Here is a 19,490-nt window from a genome sequence, read left to right as displayed (position 1 = left end):
TTCAGACCTGTATCAATGACATTGTTCACTGGATGAGCACTTGGTACCTTAAGCCAAATGTGACCAAAACCGAGCTCCTCTTTTTTCCCCCTTCCCCAAAAATCCAGTGCCCATCTTCCACTTTCCCGATGATCCCGGTCACCCTATCTCTGTAGCGCCCCACCATAAACACCTTGGCATTGTCATAGATTCCGCCCTCTCCTGGTCTCACCATGCTGATCATGTGTCGTCCAAAGTATGCCGATCTGTCGGCATAATGTCAAGTCACTTGTCCCATTTGCCCCAAAATTGCCAGATCAATTTTTATAAATCATACATTCTTCCCCTCTTCACGTACGGCTTCCCTGCCTGGTCCACCATTAACAGAACCCACAAAGGTAAATTAGAAGTTCTCCATCGCCGTATACTGCGCATCATATTTCGTACTGATCGTTATATCACAAATCTAGACTTGTATGCCGCTGCATCCACTACCACTCTGCAACATTACCTTGATGCTTCCAGGTGCACCCTGGCACATTCAATTTTTCTTGACCAGCACCCTGCTCATTTACAGTCCATTAGTTGGTTCAATTCAGGAGGCACCACCCGAAGCTGCGTTCGTCGCCCCTAGCTAGGTCTACCCTATTCGTAAATTCCCCTTTCTTTTCCTCCTACTCCACGTGGCTCCTACTGCCTCCCAGTGTTAGACAAGCTCCAGATATGCCCAAATTCCGTACCCTCGTCAGACAGCCCTTCAGTATCTCCCAGTAAACAAAGTCACAGTCACCACTTCCGCTGCATAGCTCACTGAGCATCCCATTGCTTTTTAAGTTACTAATCCCTTCCGACTTTGTGTACGTGCTCTTCATTTTCTTTTTTCACTTCTTCCGTGGTTGGTCTCACCCCCTCCTCAATTCAATTGGCTGTCTTGACATGCCACGAGGTGCAGAAATAAATAAATAAAATTAATAAATAAAATAAATAATCACAACACTTGAAATACTGCTTTCAACACTAAACTTGTACTGCACCAACAATTGGCAACATGCATGCATAGGAAAGAGGATCACGAGGGTAAAAGGTCTTCTACATGTAGCTTTTCATTCTGTGTGTGATTATTGTGAGGTTTTGTGTGAAATTTTAATTTTCAGCTTTCACATTTCGTTAATTTCTTACTTTTTAGACGGGGTCCATGACTCCATGGACTAGAACACAATAACGTTTTTTAGAAAACTCCCATAAAGCAGTTTTTATTGCTATAATTTCTTTTGTTTTTTCCATATCAGGAAATACAACAATTAATCACAGTTTTCCCCCATCTGAATATTATGTTTTACAAAAGGCAGTATAATAAATCAGAACAAAACATAACTACTTGTAAGTCTTTATTAATATAGCAATGAATAGGATGAAGGCTGCAGACATCACGCAACTACGTTACTTGTTCGTCATGTATTACTGTTATTTTTTATAACAAAAATATTTTTGAAACCCAGAATGGATTTTCTCGTTCCTATTATCAGTGGGAAAAATACGGAACTAAAGGATACAACGAAAGAAACTGAAGTTAAGTACTGTAAATAGAAAGGTGTCAGAAATAACATCAAGATACAAGTGCAATAAAACCACTAGAGAAAACGCTCTAGTGGTTTTATTGCACTTGTACCTTGTATCTGTAGAAGAGAAAAAAAGGACATATGGATACGAGTTTAGAGTAACTCTCCATCACTGTAACATGATACTATATACAGTCAGAAAGTGCAATAACTAGGCACAAAACTGACAGAGTACTGAGACATTTGACGTCCTGACACCTAGCTTCAACACATCTTCGTAGCGCTAACCGACAGCCTTCCAACTTGGAAGGTTCAAGGTTATGGAAAGACCAAAGAGGGGAAGGCCAGCGCAACGAAAACGAGCAAAAGCTACAGTCCCAACTCCCAACTTTTTTTCTCTTCTACATTTATTTATGGCTCAACATCCGAGTTACCTTGTATCTATTTTCATTATAGTTATTTATTGGCTCAGTAAACGGGAAAGGGTCTGAAGAAAATATTGACTGTTATCACGAGGACCTTTATGAACTGCGGTGCTCTACTTGATATCTCAGTATGTAAAGCATATCTTTTTCCACTGCATGAGACCGATGTGAGGTTGAGGAGCTTACTTTTAGGATCACAGCAGGATGCACTGCCTGCGAGCTGACTATGCTAAATACATACAGTTTTTTATGCCTGCAATGTCGGGACGAACCCAGATCGTCGAAACTCTGGGTTTCTTTATCTAGCATGAATTTCATAAGCAATACTGTGAAATCAAAAGATAGGCAAACATGGGCATTCGAACTACCATGTACCAAGGAACGAGACTTGCTCCATTGCTCTTTCCTCAGTACTTTTAGAACTCTTAAGTCACAAGAAAGACAGGACAGGACACGATACATTTCTATGGGGAGCTGATCATCTCTTCCGCATGATTGGGCTTATCTCATTCCCTGAACAAATGCTGTTGATGACTACATTTGGAGTCATAATGCTGTGTATGTGCTGACGCTAAAGAAATTCCCTGCAGTTTACATCGAAGAAAGGCAAAGAGAATCCCTCTGCAATCCTCAAATTCGATCATTTGAGTCACAGCGTGTTTGTGTGTGTGTGTCCGTGTATCTGAGTGTGTATATGTGTGGGTGTCTGGGCGGGTGTGAATGTGTATGTGTGTTTTTCGGGGTGCGCGCTCAAGATGTGAAAAGATCATAATGTGTCAGCTTAATGTAAGGGCTAAGAAATAGGTATCAACTTAAAGCCGTGACAAATTAGCAGATTGTTCATGTACATATTTGCTACTGATCACAATGCTAACCTCCTAGGACAAATTGTTCCTGCACTTTGTATTATTAGTATTGAAGTCGGATACTTTGACCTGCATGACATTAGAATTGCGTTTGGAAGGATTGTTTAAGTAAGTTAGTCATGGATGATCTTGACTGGACTTCGGACGGGAGTGTCGACTCTGATGCACTTTCACCATTACCACCTTTAGTAATATGGACGAGCAGAAGGTCAACTGTGTGTGCTCTACCGCCGAACACACCAACTTCTGGTACACCTTATACATCTCATCACCCCGTACACGCAGTTGGTGGGAATCAAGTAGAGACTTCAGAGCCGTCCTTTGCTTATTATGAAATTCAGCATACCTCATTCAGTCCTTGGAACATACCATCAGTTACCACCAATTTACCGCTAGATTATCCACCGCCGGACCTGACAGACCGCGTCAGGGGCTCTCGACCAGAGTGCCAAAGGAAGGAAGATACAAACACTGCTGAGCTTTCAGCAACAGCAGTTGAAAATCCATGCTCGATTCCCATGACATCGGCAATGGAAATTGACCATAACTCGCGAGACAGCGATAACCAAACTGTGAACTATCCAATCTCTGTTTCAGATCACAACATAGTCAACGGGCACGTAGAGTATGACTCGGAAGAAGACAATTACTCAAGCACGTCTTCCGAAGTAGACCTTCAAAAGATCGGACATGTTCCAGTATCTCACCGATCGACTAGCGTATCTGAGGATGGCAAACAGCATGATCATCAAAATCTCAAGAAACAGCATACATCGGCGACGTATTCCGCGGAAGACACCCAACTTCTAGCTGATTTTCCTCAAGATTCTACGTCGCTCAGCCAGGAACCCGGGGTGTCACTTGATCGCAAGCATGATATGCGTGATCGTGCACATTCACAAACTGGAGAACAGCCGCATAAATGTAAGTATTGCAAAAAATCATTTTCTACTGAATCGAGTCTAACATATCATGAATGTGTACAGCCAGAAAAGAAACCTTTCAAATGTAAAGTATGTGATAAAACCTTCAGTACGCGATGGCGTCTTGTTCGTCATGGACGAGTTCACTCAGGAGAAAAACCCTTCGCGTGCAAGTACTGCGCTAAATCTTTCAGTCAGAAATCAAGCTGTACTGTTCATGACCGCATCCATACCGGGAAGAAGCCGTTTAAGTGTAAAGTATGTGGAAAGTGTTTCTCTTGGAAATCCTGTTTAACAGCACATAAAAGAACCCATCCCTGAGAGAAACTGATCAAGAATTGTCACACGTCTTTTAATAATAAAAAAAACACTTAGAAAACGATGCAAACACTAAAACAATTACACAGCAGTCTTCTTTTCAAGATAATGGAAAATGTTCATTATAGAATCGTTTTGAAATGCAAGATGCCCAATCTGAACTCCATGGAAAATTCACTGCTTACATGCTGACTTCTACATTTGTGGCATCACAAACACTATCATTATCATTATTTTAGAGATGATAATATTGTACAGTTTCTAACCATATTACTCAATGCACTTCTTACACGTATTTCCATATTCAATGTACATAACAAAAACTTAGTTTCGCTGAAAAATGCGACTCATTTCTGATAAAATCAACACTGTTTCGTGTATCTTTATTCCTTTGTATGCATATCGGGTCTTGATACTTTTTTATAGAATAGACGGAGTGCTGTTTTGAAATGCGCACATGTTAATTAATATTTGTGGTTCCGTTTTCCTGTATGTACCTTTGGTCTCCTTTCCATCGTTATAATTATAGTCCTTTTCTAGTCCCTGTCAAAACCTTTACAAGTAAAATGTTCAAGTAAAATGTTCTAAATATAACTCAATAATCATTTGCTTGAGGGAAATATGACCTACTGGCAGGACTCGAACCTATGACAATCGCTTGTGCCCAGGAATGATTCATCACTAAGCACTCTACCACTTGTGGGTATCCAAGCAGCGACCATTGAACGTTTTCCTCAGACTTGATTATCTGTCGCTTCCTGTCAATCAACGCAAGCTGTTGGGATTCAAGGAACGTACATGCACATTTACTGTTTTAATCGTAGTGTTTTTAGTTACTGTAAAACTCACTGTTTCCAGTTCCCTGGTGTCAGTCGTTATTCTTTAGCTGCTCCAAAATTGACGAGGTATGAATAGCCCCCTATCATTGCCTAGACCTGTGCAAGGTGCAATAGATTATGTAACATATACGCCACAAAGCCTATATCATTGCTAGAGACGATATAAATCATGCCTGTATTATAGCAGACACTTTGTTGTCAGGTTCTAACAACAAAATGTCTCAGCTCGCATCTCCTCCTGTCAGGTATGGCAATGTCAGCTTGAATGTGAGGTTTCAGCTCGGGTGATGTCAAATCAAACTTTAAGGCGAAGAGAAGTATGGAAAGAGATTGTGTGTGTGTGTTTGTGTGTATGTGTGTGTGTGTTTGAGTGTTTGAAATGTAGCCGTGGCAGTCCCCCTATTTGTAAACAGAGGGAAACCTTCGAATATTAGTGCCGGCACTGCAAGAAACGCCTTCGCGTTCCACGATATCTCAAGCGGCATGTGGCTCGCCAGTACTGTCTCTCTTGACCTGACCCTGGCTCCCTGTCACAATGGGATGGCGTGGCCCTCTATGGCAGTCATGCTATAGTAGTAGTAGTAGTGTGTGTGTGCGCGGGTGTGTTTGTGTGGGTGAGTGTATGTGTGTTTGTTTGTGTATGTGTGTGTGTATGTTCGTTTGTTTCCGCGCGTGAGCTCATAGTGTGAAAATGCCCTAATTTTTCAGCTAAACGTAAGGGCCTAGAAATATATATTATGCTAAAGACTGGACAATTTAGCGGAATATTCATGTACTTATTCGGTAAACACAGCTGCTACCGAATTAAATGCATACCTCCTAAGACGAGTTGCTCCTGCTCTTGGGATTATTGGTATTGAAGTCGGATCCTTTGCTTTGCATGGCAGGTGAATTGTCCTCGTAAGGATTGCTCAAGTAGAGTTAATCATGCACGATCGTGACTGGACGTCAGAGGGTAGTGTCGACTCTTATGCACTCTCACCACTTCCACCCTTAGTGATATGGACCAGCAGAAGGTCAACTGCGTGTCCTCTTCCGCCCAAAATACTATTATGGTACGACTTTTGCAGCTCATCACCACGCACACGGCGTTGGTGGGAATAAAGTAGCGACCTCAGAAGCCCCCTTTGCTTATGCTGCAATATCTCCTCTAGCGCCTAGCGTATCTGAGGGTGCACAATTTCATGACTTTCAAACGCTCGACTTTCAGGATACCTCTTAGTCTTGTTCCGAGAAAGATCCTAAATGACTTTCCTCAAGATCATAAGTCACTCAGCAAGGAAAAAGCAGTGTCGCTTTATGGCCAGCATGATATGTGTGATCGTGCAAATTCACAATCTGGGGGAACACCGTATAAATGTACTGAAGTAAGAATTGCGACTTTGGGATAAATATTTTTCTACTCCATCCCGTCTAACATTTCATGAACGTACACAACCAGAAGAGAAACCTTTCATGTGTGAAAAGCGTTCTAAAACTTTCAACGGGCGATATAATATTGTCCGTCATGAACGCTACTAAAGTAACGCCAGTTACTCACACAGCAGCCCTCTGCATCCTTCAACTTTATGCGCCTAACTCCGGCCACGTATTGTAAGAAATGTCACGTAAGTGTGTGTGAAAACACTGTATGATTTTGAGAAATGGCACGTAAGTGTGAAAAAATAGATAGATCGAAGACACCTAAATTTATCTAACAATAACCAAATGGCGATGGTAAGACCTCACCTCAAAGACCTCACATTGCAGCTCTTCACCGATTGATGCAATGGAAAGCTGGCTCTTCCGCTTCTTCCTAGATACTTGCTTTTTTTAAATCCGCCAAGGATCGATGGAGTTACGAATGTTTTAGTGTGTTCATATCCATCAATCTCTAGAAAGCGATTCAAGTACGCACGGATGGTAAAGGGTTAACAAAGAAAACAGTTAAGGTAGGTTATGTCGTGATAAATATAATTCCTTCCCTAATAATCGTGCGTTAAAAGATACTTATTGGCACAGAGTTCGAGTTAAGGATGACAATAAACGAAATTAGCTGAAGCGTCATGTTAGGAAGGTTTTAATGAGATATCACGAACAATTTCGGAAAAGGTGGTGAATGACAAAGAAATAGGAACGATGAAAAATTAGGATGCATCGAACTAGCTTTCGCAGAACGCTCATCAGGAATCATCGTGGTACTATTTTAACCAATGGCCACGCAGGCTATTTTAAAGTATCAATAGTAATCAATAATACCTAACAAATGCCAAAAATGTATCACAAGGTTTTCTTGTAAGATACCATGTGCGTGAAAGACAACAATCAAACAATCAAAGGGGGAAAAATTCAGATATGAACAACGCTAGGGACAAAATTCTGGTCCGACAAGGCCAGACTAGCACAACATTCTACTGGTTGAAGAATTTCAAAAAGATACCACTCTCTTTTTGAACACAAAGGTAATGTATATGAATGCGTTGGACAACAGCCTCCAACACTCTCACCTGCACCTGAAAACCATGACGCCCACGACATAAAACGTAGAAACATGATCTGAATACACTTGGCAACATTCCAAACGAGATACCTACCGATTATACACAGAAGACTTCCGAGGTCGAAACACACGCCCACACTCACTCTCTCAGTCCCATCCTCACGCTCTCTCTCACTCAACTCACTGCTAGAATCTCCTCCGTCAGAGTCATTTCCGTCATCGTCCTCATCGTTGGCGGTCATGTCCAGTGTTGCCGTCACGCTGGGTTTCCTTCTGTGTCGTTGTTGTTTCTGTCTTTGCGCCCAATAACGACAAAGGCGCCGGTTGACGATCAATTCATTCTTTTCTGCACTGGAAGGATCCATAGCATTCTTTCCTCACTACAGCAAACTTATTGCAATAACGCTCCACCAGCCTCCGGCGTTGCTAGGTGTGGCATTCCACTACGACCCGACAAAAGGGGATGTAATAAAATGTGCTCAATGTCGGTCGTATTCTGGACCTCGTCTGGCTATACTCCCTTTTCAGCCTATCACCCTCTATCCTTACCTTGGAGAGCTCATCACAGATAAAAGCCTTCTCTATTCTTAGCCAGTGGCGATACTTTGCGCGTCTAAATCTGTGCTGTATACGTTTTGGTGCAACACCACTTTGAAAATAAATCCCCGACAACTGAAACATAAATCTCGGAGTCGTTATTGATTATGGTGGTGAAGAATAGCGTGAGATTTGAACTTTCTTTCCCTGATATTGGACGAAATTCACGTTTTCTGTGTGCACAGTAAAGCAGTGTAAGGGTTTGAAAAACCTCAGCCATTTTATTTTACCTAGCGTCAACATACCTCAATTTACTAATTTATGAGTCACTATCCCACTTCCGACTATTCACACATCCACAGTACATTCTGTTCTCAATTCATATCTAACAATAAAAATTCTCCGAGATTGCACTATCATAAGTCTGGTTCTGAAGTGCCACACTGAAGTGCACGTAAAATCTTGTGAGATCCCTAAGCAGGTGTGAAGGTGAACGGGAAATTTTAGAGCGGGACCCTGTGGTGTATGTGTGCGTGTGTGTGTGTGAGGGAGAAAGAGAGTTTGCGCGTATACCTGTGTGCATGTGACTATCAAAATTGATAGTAGAGTGCGGAATATAGAGTTGTGGAAATGGATGTCGACTGCTGTGATGTGACGTGACGAGTTAGCACAGTGTTCGCATACGTGTATATTCGTTAAAAACTGGATGGACCTTATTTCAAAGCTATTGTCTGCAAATAAGGAGAGTTCGTTTTGGCATTTGGATATTTGATATTGTCAGATACTTTGCCGTTTTAGGAAGGAAATCAAATAAGGTGGGGCGAATTGTGTAACCACTTCAGTAAGTGAATCATGGCTGATTGTAACTAGGCCCCGGCGGATAATGCCGGCAGAATTTCGAGCAGAATCAGGGGTTTCAATATCGGAGCAGAATGCGGCAGAATGAGGCAATTGGCGGGCAGAACGGAGCACCAGACGAGCAGACGGAGCACCAGACGAGCAGAACGGAGCATGAGAAAAGCAGAACCGAGCACTACAAATGTAGACGAGCTGAGAACCGAGCACTAAACGAGCAGAGCGGTAGACGAGCAGAACCGAGCACTAGACGAGCAGAACGGAGCACTGTAGTTCTCAGTACGCAGAGCTTATCCACGTCGACGTGACGTCATGCCACTCAGCTTTTGTAGCCGTAACGGACCTTTTGCAGTTTTGGTGCCTATAGGGCTTGAAAGTGCTACGTCACAGCATAGCAACAATTTCAAAAATTCAAAAATTGGATCCACTTGGATCCAGTTTTTGTATGGATCCAAGCACATTTCAAGCCGGGTTACTCACAGCAAGGTGATGTAACCAGTGAAACTGACTGATTTGGCTACTGGGGGCGGGGTTACAACGGGTGGCGAAGTAAAAGTCACCCCTGCATACGACATGAGTGGGTTGCTATGCACCCACATACTGAGGCAATAGCAAAGTCACACCTTAGTGGATCCAAAATAGAAATCTGATGTCAACTTAGTACTCCCTGGCCGTTTTTGACGTCATCACTTTCAAGCCCTATTTGGGAGTCCTTGGTAATCAGGACGGTCTCGTGTATGGCTCCCTGGACGTTCGAAGATTTGCCTCAGCTCAGACTCACTGCACTTGGACATTTTTGGTCGTTGTTCATGACCACGTGACGGGTATGCATAAGCTCTATATATAGAGGAGTTTTGCAACACCTTGTGAATCGTTACATGCCATTTTAGCCCAAATTTGGGCAGGTGCCTTCAGAAATGGAAAGGCCGGATCGCGGGATAATCGATGTTCTACTGTAAAGGGATATTAATGTTTTACTTTTTGTTGTACTTTAGTTCATTACCATTGCCTGGATGTTGAATTGTGGGCTGGTAATTTAGTGTCTCGACCTGCGACCCTGATATGCTCTGTGTGCGGCAATGGCGGAACTCTGCCCCAGCAGAGAGAGTGTTCTCGCTTGTACAAGCTTCTTTCAACTCACAGCAGACGAGTTTACTGGGAGATCATCTGGAGGCGTCACTTATGCTGCAATACACTCGGGGTCGCCTGGCCATGGAGTAAATCCCACTATCCGGGAAGGGACCTGATGTGAAGTTTTACATGCCCGGCATAATCCAGTCCCAATGCATGAACTTGTTTCACCTGCCAGCTATGAACTATTATATTCCATACTCAGCGTTATCCAGTCCCAACATATGAACCTGTCAGGTATGAACTGTTATATTCCATACTCCGCGTTATCCAGACCCAAAGTATGAACCATGTTACAATCACTGACTTGTTCCATGTGCAGTACACAACAACCTGTAACTTTTGTCAATATGTATTTCTTTGAATGTGTAATGCATGAAACCCTGGGCATTCCCTGGCTTCCACCCAACACACATACAATGCCCTGATCTTTTCCAATTTCATTCTAAGGTGACTGCAGCGTAATCTTTTCTGTCTCATGATTTTGCATAATGACCACCTGTGCTACAGCAAGTGTATGGAGTCACACACCTCGCAGGTCTATTTCCTACTTTGCTGACCTCTAGATCTGTAAAACACCAAAGGCATTCCTCTGCTTTAAAATTCTTGCCGCACCACTTGTACAAGAAAAGAGGAACTTGTCTATTGTATTACATTGATCTATAATGAAGTTCAAGTAATACTCTAATGTACATGTCATCACTGACATGGAGCAGAATTGAGCAGAATGTGGGTGTTTTGCGAGCAGAATGCGAGCATAACGAAAAGCAGAATGGGCCTAATTCCCGAGCATTATCCGCCGGGGCCTAATTGTAACTGGACATCCGAGGGAAATGTAGCCTCTGACACATTCTCATCATTGCCACCTTTAGTGATATGGACCAGCAAAAGGTTAGTATTGTGTCCTCCACCGCCGAATCCACCATCTCAAGGTACGCCTTATACAGCTCTTCACCACGCACACTCGATTAGTGGGAATCAAGTAGCGACCTCAGAAGCCCACTTTGGCTGTTATGCACTTCAGCATACCTCATTCAGCTACTGTAATACACCATCAGCTATGGGCAATGTTCTGCCACATCATTCACCGCTGGACGTGACATACCAGTTTAGGCACCCTCGACCTGAGTGCCAGAGGATGGAAGATACGAACTCTGGCGAGATTTCTGCAACAGCTGTCGAAAATCCAGGTTCGAATGACCCAACACCGGTAATGAACATTGACCAAAGATCTCAAAACAGCGATATCCAGACTTTTAACTACCCAATCTCAGTTTCAGACCACTACACAGGCCACGGGCATGGAGCGTATGGTTCGGAAGAAGGCAATTACTCAACCACGTCTTCCGATGTGGACCATCACAACATCGGGCATGTTAGAGTATCTCCCCTATTTCCTAGGGTTTCTGAGGATGCCGAACATGACGAACGTCAAACCCTCAACAATCAGCATACCTCGGAGTCGTGTTCTGAGGAACGCAGTGAACTTCAAGATGGCTGTCCCCGAGATCATGCGTCGCTCGGCAAGGAAACCTGTGCGTCACTTGATCGCCAGCATGATATGCGTGATCGTGCACATTCACAATCTGGACAAGAACTGCATAAATGTAAGCATTGCGATCAATCATTTTCTACTCAATCCCGTCTAACAACTCATGAACGTACACACCGAGATGAGAAATCTGTCAAGTGTGAAGTGTGCGATAAAACTGTCAATAGGCGATTTGATCTTGTCCGTCATGGACGAGTTCACTCGGGAGAGAAACCATTTCCGTGCCAGTACTGCGCTAAACCATTCAGTGATAAATCCAATCTTACTGTTCATGAACGTAGGCATACTAGGGAGAAGCCGTTTAAGTGTGATTATTGTGACCGAGGTTTTATCGACAGGTCCACCCTTAGAGTTCATTTACGTACACATACTGGAGAGACGCCACTTCAGTGTAAAGTATGTAGCAAGACATTCCGACAATCATCACATCTCACAAAGCATCAACTTATCCACACTGGCGAGATGCCTTACAAGTGTAAAGAATGTGGCAAGTCATTCAGACAAACATCAAATCTGACAGTTCATCAACGCATCCACTCTGGAGAGAGACCTTACAAGTGTAACGTTTGTGACAAGGCGTTCACGACTACATCACAACTTACAGTTCATCAACGCATCCATAGTGGAGAGAAACCATTCAAGTGTAAAAAATGAGGAAAGTTTTTCACTCGGAATAAAATCTAACAGTATATGAAGGAATCCATCCCTGAGAGAAACCGATCAGGGATTGTGACAAGTCTGTTATCGTGGAAAAAAATTGAAAGATCATGCAATACTAACACTGTTAAAAAACTGGCTTCTCTTCGAGATTTTAGAAAATGTTCATTATAGAATCGTTTTGAAATTCAAGTAGCCCAATCTGAACTCCATGCAAAGGTCACTGCTGAAATGCTAACTTCCACATTTGTAGCATCACAAACATTCTCATTGGCATTGTACAGTTTCTTACCATGTTACTCAATGCACTTCTTCCACGTATTTCCTTATCTGAGCCGCAATCAGCGAAAACGACCCTTAGAGGTTTCGTAATTTTTTCAAGAAAAAGGTCGATTTGTGACGTTCAACGATTTTTTGATCGCGCTGCGAACAGCGCGACGAGTTCTTCTTGAACTCCTTGCTTGAATTTAATTGTAGTACTTAGTTAGTTGAAGTGGTGTCGAGTGGCGACTCGAGTGTTCCTTGATCTTGTTGCGATGCCTGCGGACGCCAGAGCTGTTTACAGAGCACACGCGGAAGTCATTGTGTACAGCCAGCTCGAGCCTGGTGGGGAGTGGATGCTGAAGTAGCCGCTGAAGTTCAGAGTGAGGATGAAACGTTCTTTGTTTCCGACATCGATGTCAACAGCAAGGCCGAATCGCAGCCGTCATCTCCTGCTGCGTTGCGGCTCAAGGTGGTCGATGACTCGTCATAGTCGGAAGATGAGGAGGCATCACCTGAGATAAATTCTGAGTCTGGGGCTAGTGACGGCAGCGACGTCGTGTCGCCAGCTGCGGAGGAAGAAATGGAAGACATTGCGGAATGACTCCACGCAGGATGCAGCTGCAAAATAATAAGTCGATCATGTCTCCGCACTCTTCAGTTATTCTTTGTCATTCTAGCTGCTTACTGCACTATTTCAAAGGTATTCAAGCTGCCCACCCACCTTCGAATGCTGAATATTTATTGTACACATACATCGTATACATACATTGCACCAATTTGGAGTACACCTTGTATATTGGTGTATACACTCGTTTCGAATCGGAATATTGAACTTTTTCTTGGCTGAGGTCCTTCAGTAGATGTGTTTCAACAAATTTCTAACCAAAAAGGAATTTTGAAAAATTTGACCCTAAGGGCTGTTTTCGCTGGTTGAGGCCCATCTATCATTCATAAAGAAACTCAATAGCGTTGAACATGCGGCTCATTTTTGACAAAATCAGAAATTTTCCGTTCATCTTTATTATTCTGCATGCATGCCGGGAATGAATCCTTTCCCTAGAAGAGACTATGATTGTGCTATTTTGAAGTTCGCAAATGATCCTAAAATATGTCATGGAATTTGTTTCTTTACGTACCTTTGGTGCAGTGTGTATTGTAATAACGTTCTAGTTCTTGTCAAACCTGTTAGAATCTTCTAACACAATTTATCTCTTTGTTCATATGATTGAGGGAAGGGTGCAAAGGGGAAAATGACGCTCACTTTTTTTATGTTTATTTGAATTCGAATAGCTCAACAGTACAGAAGTACAACTACAAAGAGTACCGAATAGAAGGCCCCGAGAACGGGAAACCAAAAAAACAAAAAAAGCAAATCACAACAATGATTAAGAGTTAAGCTGTCTTTTAGCCAAATAGCCAATTTGACGGGGAAATCTGCGATAGTAGTGCAGGACTTCAGGTCATCTGGTAAATAATTCCAAACAAGAGCCGATTTACTTGAAAAGGACAGAAAGCCAGACATAGATCTATAGCGATTGATACTCATGTTATGAGTTGTTGAGCTGCGAGTAGTTCGGGTAGACGTACAGATGGGAAAGAGGGTCTGCAAGCAAACACCCGGCTTAATACAGTAACAGTGGAAAATGAATGCAAGGAACAAAAATACTGATCGATATTGGAAAGAGGAAACATTGAGGTGGTGAAGAAGTGGCGTGATATTAGCTTGGGGTGATGCGCCACAAGCAACTCGTACAGTGCGCCGGTGGAGAGAGGCTAGCTTGTTTCAATTTTTAGCGGATATAAACGAAAGGTATACAGGGAGAGCATATCCCAGATCAGGCTGAATAACACCGACAACGAAAGTACGGCGGGCAAACAGGTTCATCTGGCGGAAAGATCGACGCAGTACACCGATCTTCCGTGAGGCTTTCCGGACGACATTGTTAATGTGTTGGTCAAAGGACAGTTTATTGTCAACAACGACTCCTAGGCATCTGGTGCTTTCCACTTCCCCTAGCGTAACATTTGACAAGGTAATTTGCAGTTGTTGCCTTTGTTGTTGTTGCTGACTCCCTGTGGCACGTTTGGGATGGATTTGCATGACAACGGTTTTGTCGGTATTTATCTGCATGCCAATGGAGCCAAGGTGGTTGTTTAGTATCTCCAGTGTTGTTGTTGTTGTTGTATACTTTATTTATAGTGGAAATCAAAACAGGCAAAATGCCTAATAACATTGGACCCACTGTGAATAACATGTTAAAGGATATTGTGGAGAAAAAAAAAAAAAAAAAAAAAAAAAAAAAAGTAGATACAAGAGAAAAAGAGAAAGGAAAAAATGACGGAAGGTCGGTTGCAACGAACAGATATCAATCCAGTAAGCATTGGAAAACCTATGTCGCTGATAATATATACTGCAAGGCTTGAGATTTAAAATCCAAATACCTATTTGAACATTTTGCTGCTGGTGGCAATCTATTCCACATAATGGCTCCAGCGTGCGTTAGGCGCTTAGCAGAACGAGCAGTGCTAGCAGGTGAGACCACAAGCAAGTTGCTTTGGCCTCCCCGAGTGCGAGTTGAGGGCACGACAGCAAAAAAGGACTCAAACAGGGTGCTACATGCATCATGCAAACATCGCCAGATGAAACACAACATATTCAAGTGCACAGAAACCTGTAGATCACATACATGCATTCGATTTAGCAGCGGAGCAGTACTGGTCCACGGTGGCGACTTGCAGACTGCCCGAGCGGCACGTTTGAACAGCCTATGTAGCCGTTGTTCCTGGGCAACTGTCAAATACGGGTAGTAACTAATAGAAGCATACAAAAATTCAGGCAAAACGATAGATCTGAAGTAGGTGAGTCGGCATGGATACGGCAGCGAGGAAGCATGTCGCAGCAGGACAGCAATTTTGCCGGCAACACGACGAGCAACATGGTCCACCATTGTGGTCCAACTCATGTCCGAGTCAAAATGCAGGCCAAGGTATTTGGCAGATGTGACTACTGGTAGGACTTGTGAATTGCATACAACATTGATGTCGAGGGCTGCAGCTCTATGGTGTGGTATGGCGAGTATCTGCGTCTTGGTCTCGTTAAGGATCAGTCCACGTTTCTTCAACCAAGTGGCCAGGTACTGAACTGCTGCAGTGAGGCGCTGGGAGACAACTTCTGGCTGTGGACTGCTCGCACGCAGCGAGATGTCATCAGCAAACTGAATAGTGGTGACGTCATGAGGGGCAAGGTCGCCGGCAATATCCCTCACATACAGAACGAAGAGCAAAGGTCCGAGAACTGACCCCTGAGGAACCCCTGACTGGCTGTCATAAGTTGTACTTCTGGTTTTTCCTGTCTCCACGTATTGCCGGCGATACATCAAGTAGTCTGAAAACCATTGCAAAGCAGTGCTAGTGAGACCCAGTTCAAAGAGGTCCTCAACCAGAATGCTATGCTTTACCTTGTCGAAAGCTTTAGACATGTCGACAAATGCTACTCCTGTGTGCTGCCCAGCGGCTTGTGCTTCATTGATGTTCTCTACAGCTAGCGCTAAGGCATCTGCTGTGGAATGCTGGTGTCTGTAACCAAACTGACTAGTAGGCAAGAAATTGTTCGTGTTGAGGTACTGCAGAAGCTGCTTATGAACAATACGTTCAAGCACTTTCGACACTATCGGCAATAGGGAGACTGGTCGGTAATTCTTGGGTTGGCTGGGGTCTCCAGCCTTGAACAGAGGCCGTATTTTACCCACCTTCATTGCCGCAGGAAACTGTCCTTCTCTCAATGACTTATTAAATAGTAGCGTGAGTGACGGTGCCAGGATGTCAGCATGCATCTGGAGGAGACTTGCTGGAATATCATCACTCCCAGTGGCTTTTCTGGTGTCCAACTGTTCCAACATTTTCCGAGTAGTTGCAATGTAGACTGGCAAGAATTCCGAGAAGTGCACCGCAGGTGGAGATAGTGCCGATGGCAACTTGGCTTCGGAACGCACCTTCGACGGATCACTAGAGTAGACTGTCTTGTCCTCTGCGAACATGAGTAATTTTGAACCCTCTGTCTCCGCAAGCCGGGGAAGGTCCCTCAGGTAGACATTAAAAAGGGTAGGGCCTAGAATACTTCCCTGAGGAACTCCTCGAGACACTGCAAGACTTGAAGACTGGCTGGCTTGCGTGACGACACGCTGAGGTCTCCCGGCGAGGTACGACGCAAACCAACGCAGGGCGCTTGTATGAACACCATGGAGCGCAACGAGTAACTGTTGATGCTGGACGCGATCAAACGCCTTGCTGAGGTCGACAAAGGCTACACTGGTAGTCTCTCCGCGGTCCTGGGCCAGTTTCCAATCATTAACAGCAAGTGTGAGCAGTTGTGTCGTAGAACGAGCTGGTCGGAATCCAAATTGGTGATCGTGGAGGTGATTTTCGATGGTCACTAGCAGGATTGGAACCTGTGACAATCGAGTATACTCAGCGACACCCTACCATTATGCACTCTAACACTAGTTGCCGTCCAAGCAGCGACCGTTCAACTGTTTCCTCGGACTTAGAAACTCTCGATTTTTCCGAGTCACACAAGCTGGTCGGATGCAAGGAACGTACATGACATTTCCTGTTTTAATCGTTGGGTTTGTAGATAGTGCGAAATTCACGATTTTCTTGCTCCACATAATTATACTGGCATACACAGAGACAAAGAGAGCAATAGCGACAACACACAAAGTGAAGGGTAGTTGGCCGCAGCCAGATGTGAGGCGAATAACGAGTGAGGTATGGAAGCAAGGACTGAGAACAGAGTGTCTCAGATAGAATAGGCGTGCCAGTGGATAGCAGAAATAGGCCATGTTGCAGAACCACTTGGGACGGTCAGATTAATTTTCCTGAACCGAGCCAGCCGGGGAAAAACCCTCGCGCCGACGGACGCATTTGTGAGGGAAAAAACGGGTGTATATCCCCAATGGTGATTAGGCATCATGTAGGCATGGCAAGCATATCACGGCAAACAGTGATAAAAAAGCAATGATAATATGCACAGAAATGAAGAATGGGAGGGCAGGGACACTGGTGAGACTCAAAACTGACGGAAGAAGTCAGGAAAAGAAGCAACTACAAAGAACACACCAGATGCCATATTGGCAACTGAAAATATTTCGCGAGATACTGAGCCAGTAATAAATGTACAAAAGAGTCATTCTTGTGCCCTATTATGGAAATTTATGACTGTTTATCATCTTGTTACAGTCGTGGATAGTTGCTGCGTACCTCTTTCTCATGTGTTTTCTTCTACTTTCGTTATATTTATTGGCTCAGTATCCGATTTAAGTTTACAATAGATTATGACCAACAATTTCCTTTCTGAAAAGAAGCAAGACAAAATGTTACGAGTTGTGGGTAACTGTCCACCAACGTAAGCAGATCTTATACAGTCAGTGAGTGCGACAAAATGGCACAAAACTGACAAAGGAGTACTGAGACATTCGGCGACCCGATACCAAGCTCCACCACTTCTCCAAGGCGCAAACCAACAACCTTCCAACTTGCAAGGCTCAGGTTCGGAAAGGTCCAAAATGGGGAAGGAAAGCGCAACGAAGAAGGCCACGAGTTAGGCATCACGGCAACAAAGAAAGCCGAAGGTTTTTGGTTTGAGCCTTGGAGACGTGTTGGAGCTAGGTGTCAGGTCGCCGAATGTCTCAGTACTCCTTGTCAGTTTTGTGCCATTTTGTCACACTCGCTGACTGTATAAGATCTGGTTACGTAAGTCGTTGGTGGACAGTTAGTCATAACTCGTAACCTTTTGTCTTTCTTCTTTTCATAATAATATAATAGGCTCACCGTCCGAGTTAAATTTCCTTTCTGTTGACACATTTTGATGAACTTGAAAGAAGGTATTGTGTCAAACAATGATCTACCACTAAGCTATGGCCTAGTGGTCATCAAAGCAGCCACAGCTGAACACTTTCTTTAGACTTCAAAACGCTCACTTCTTGTGATTTCACACAGGCTTGCGATACGCAGTACCCCTGTAAATCACACACGCTAGTCTTTAGCACTATGTAGTACGCGGGGGGACCCCCGACACTAAAAGAAATCAAATATTCCAGGAAAAGATGTAAAAGGGGAAGGGTGAGAAAAAACGTCGACTGTCATCACGAGGACTCCTATTTCCGGCGATGCTTTGATATCTCAGCATTTTGTCCTTGATGTCACAGCAGGATGCACTGCGTGCGAGCTGATTATGCTACGCAGATGGAGTATGCTAAATACATACATATTTTTATACCTGCAATATCGGGACAAACTCAGATCGTCAAAACTCTGGGTTTCTTTATCTAGCATGAATTTCTTAAGCAATACTGTGAAATCATAAGGTAGGCATAAATGTGCATTATAACTAGCATCTGCCAAGAAACAAGACTTGTTCCATTGCCCTTTCCTCAGTTAATTTTTAAGTCACAAGCAAGACAGGACATGACACGATACATTTCCATGGGGAGCTGATCATCCATTCCATATGATAATGCTCATCTCATCACCTGATCAAATACTGTTGATGACTACATTTGGAGTCATAATGTTGGGTCTGTGCTAACGCTAAAGAAATTCCCTGCAATTTACATCAAAGAAAGGTCAAAGAGAATCTCCTCTGCAGTCCTGAAATTCGATCATTTGAATCACAGCGTGTTTGTGTGTGTGTATGTCCGTGTATCTGAGTGTATGTTTAAGTGGGTGTCGGGCAGTGTGGATGGGTGTGTGTGAGTGTGTATGTGTGTGGTTCGGCGCGTGCGCTCATGATGTGAAAAGATCATAATGTGTCAGCTAAATGTAAGGGCTGAGAAATAGATATCAAGTTAAAGACGTGACAAATTAGCAGATTGTCCATGTACATATTCGGGGAACATGGTTGTTACTGATCACAATACTTACCTCCTAGGACAAGTTGTTCCTGCTCTTTGGATTATTGGTATTGAAATCGGATACTTTGACATGCATAGCATTACATAGCGCTTGGAAGGATTGTATAAAAGTAAGTGAATCATGGATGATCTTGACTGGACTTCGGCCGGGAGTGTCGACTCCAATGCACTTCCACAAATTCCACCCTTAGTGAT

At 43.6% G+C, this 19,490-nt stretch overlaps 2 protein-coding genes across 2 annotated transcripts; both read left to right on the top strand.

Moving 5' to 3' along the window:
* Positions 1–2,859: 2,859 nt before the first annotated feature.
* On the top strand, positions 2,860–5,069 carry LOC135826386 (zinc finger and SCAN domain-containing protein 2-like). Its single transcript, XM_065338997.1, has one exon. The coding sequence runs from the start codon at positions 2,949–2,951 to the stop codon at positions 4,071–4,073; it is 1,125 nt and encodes a 374-aa protein (XP_065195069.1). The 5' UTR covers positions 2,860–2,948; the 3' UTR covers positions 4,074–5,069.
* Positions 5,070–10,723: 5,654 nt separating this feature from the next.
* LOC135826385 (zinc finger protein 664-like) lies at positions 10,724–12,188 on the top strand. The gene has a single exon (XM_065338996.1). The coding sequence runs from the start codon at positions 10,972–10,974 to the stop codon at positions 12,115–12,117; it is 1,146 nt and encodes a 381-aa protein (XP_065195068.1). The 5' UTR covers positions 10,724–10,971; the 3' UTR covers positions 12,118–12,188.
* The last annotated feature ends 7,302 nt before the right edge of the window (positions 12,189–19,490 follow it).

This window comes from Sycon ciliatum, chromosome 10 (genome assembly GCF_964019385.1).
Source record: "Sycon ciliatum chromosome 10, ocSycCili1.1, whole genome shotgun sequence".
In the NCBI taxonomy this organism is placed as follows: Eukaryota; Metazoa; Porifera; class Calcarea; order Leucosolenida; family Sycettidae; genus Sycon; species Sycon ciliatum.
This window is presented reverse-complemented; position numbering and strand designations above follow the sequence as displayed.

Excerpts from the sequence above, each read along its gene's own strand:
- LOC135826386 (XM_065338997.1), top strand. The coding sequence starts at position 2,949 with ATGGATGATCTTGACTGGACTTCGGACGGGAGTGTCGACTCTGATGCA.
- LOC135826385 (XM_065338996.1), top strand. The coding sequence starts at position 10,972 with ATGGGCAATGTTCTGCCACATCATTCACCGCTGGACGTGACATACCAG.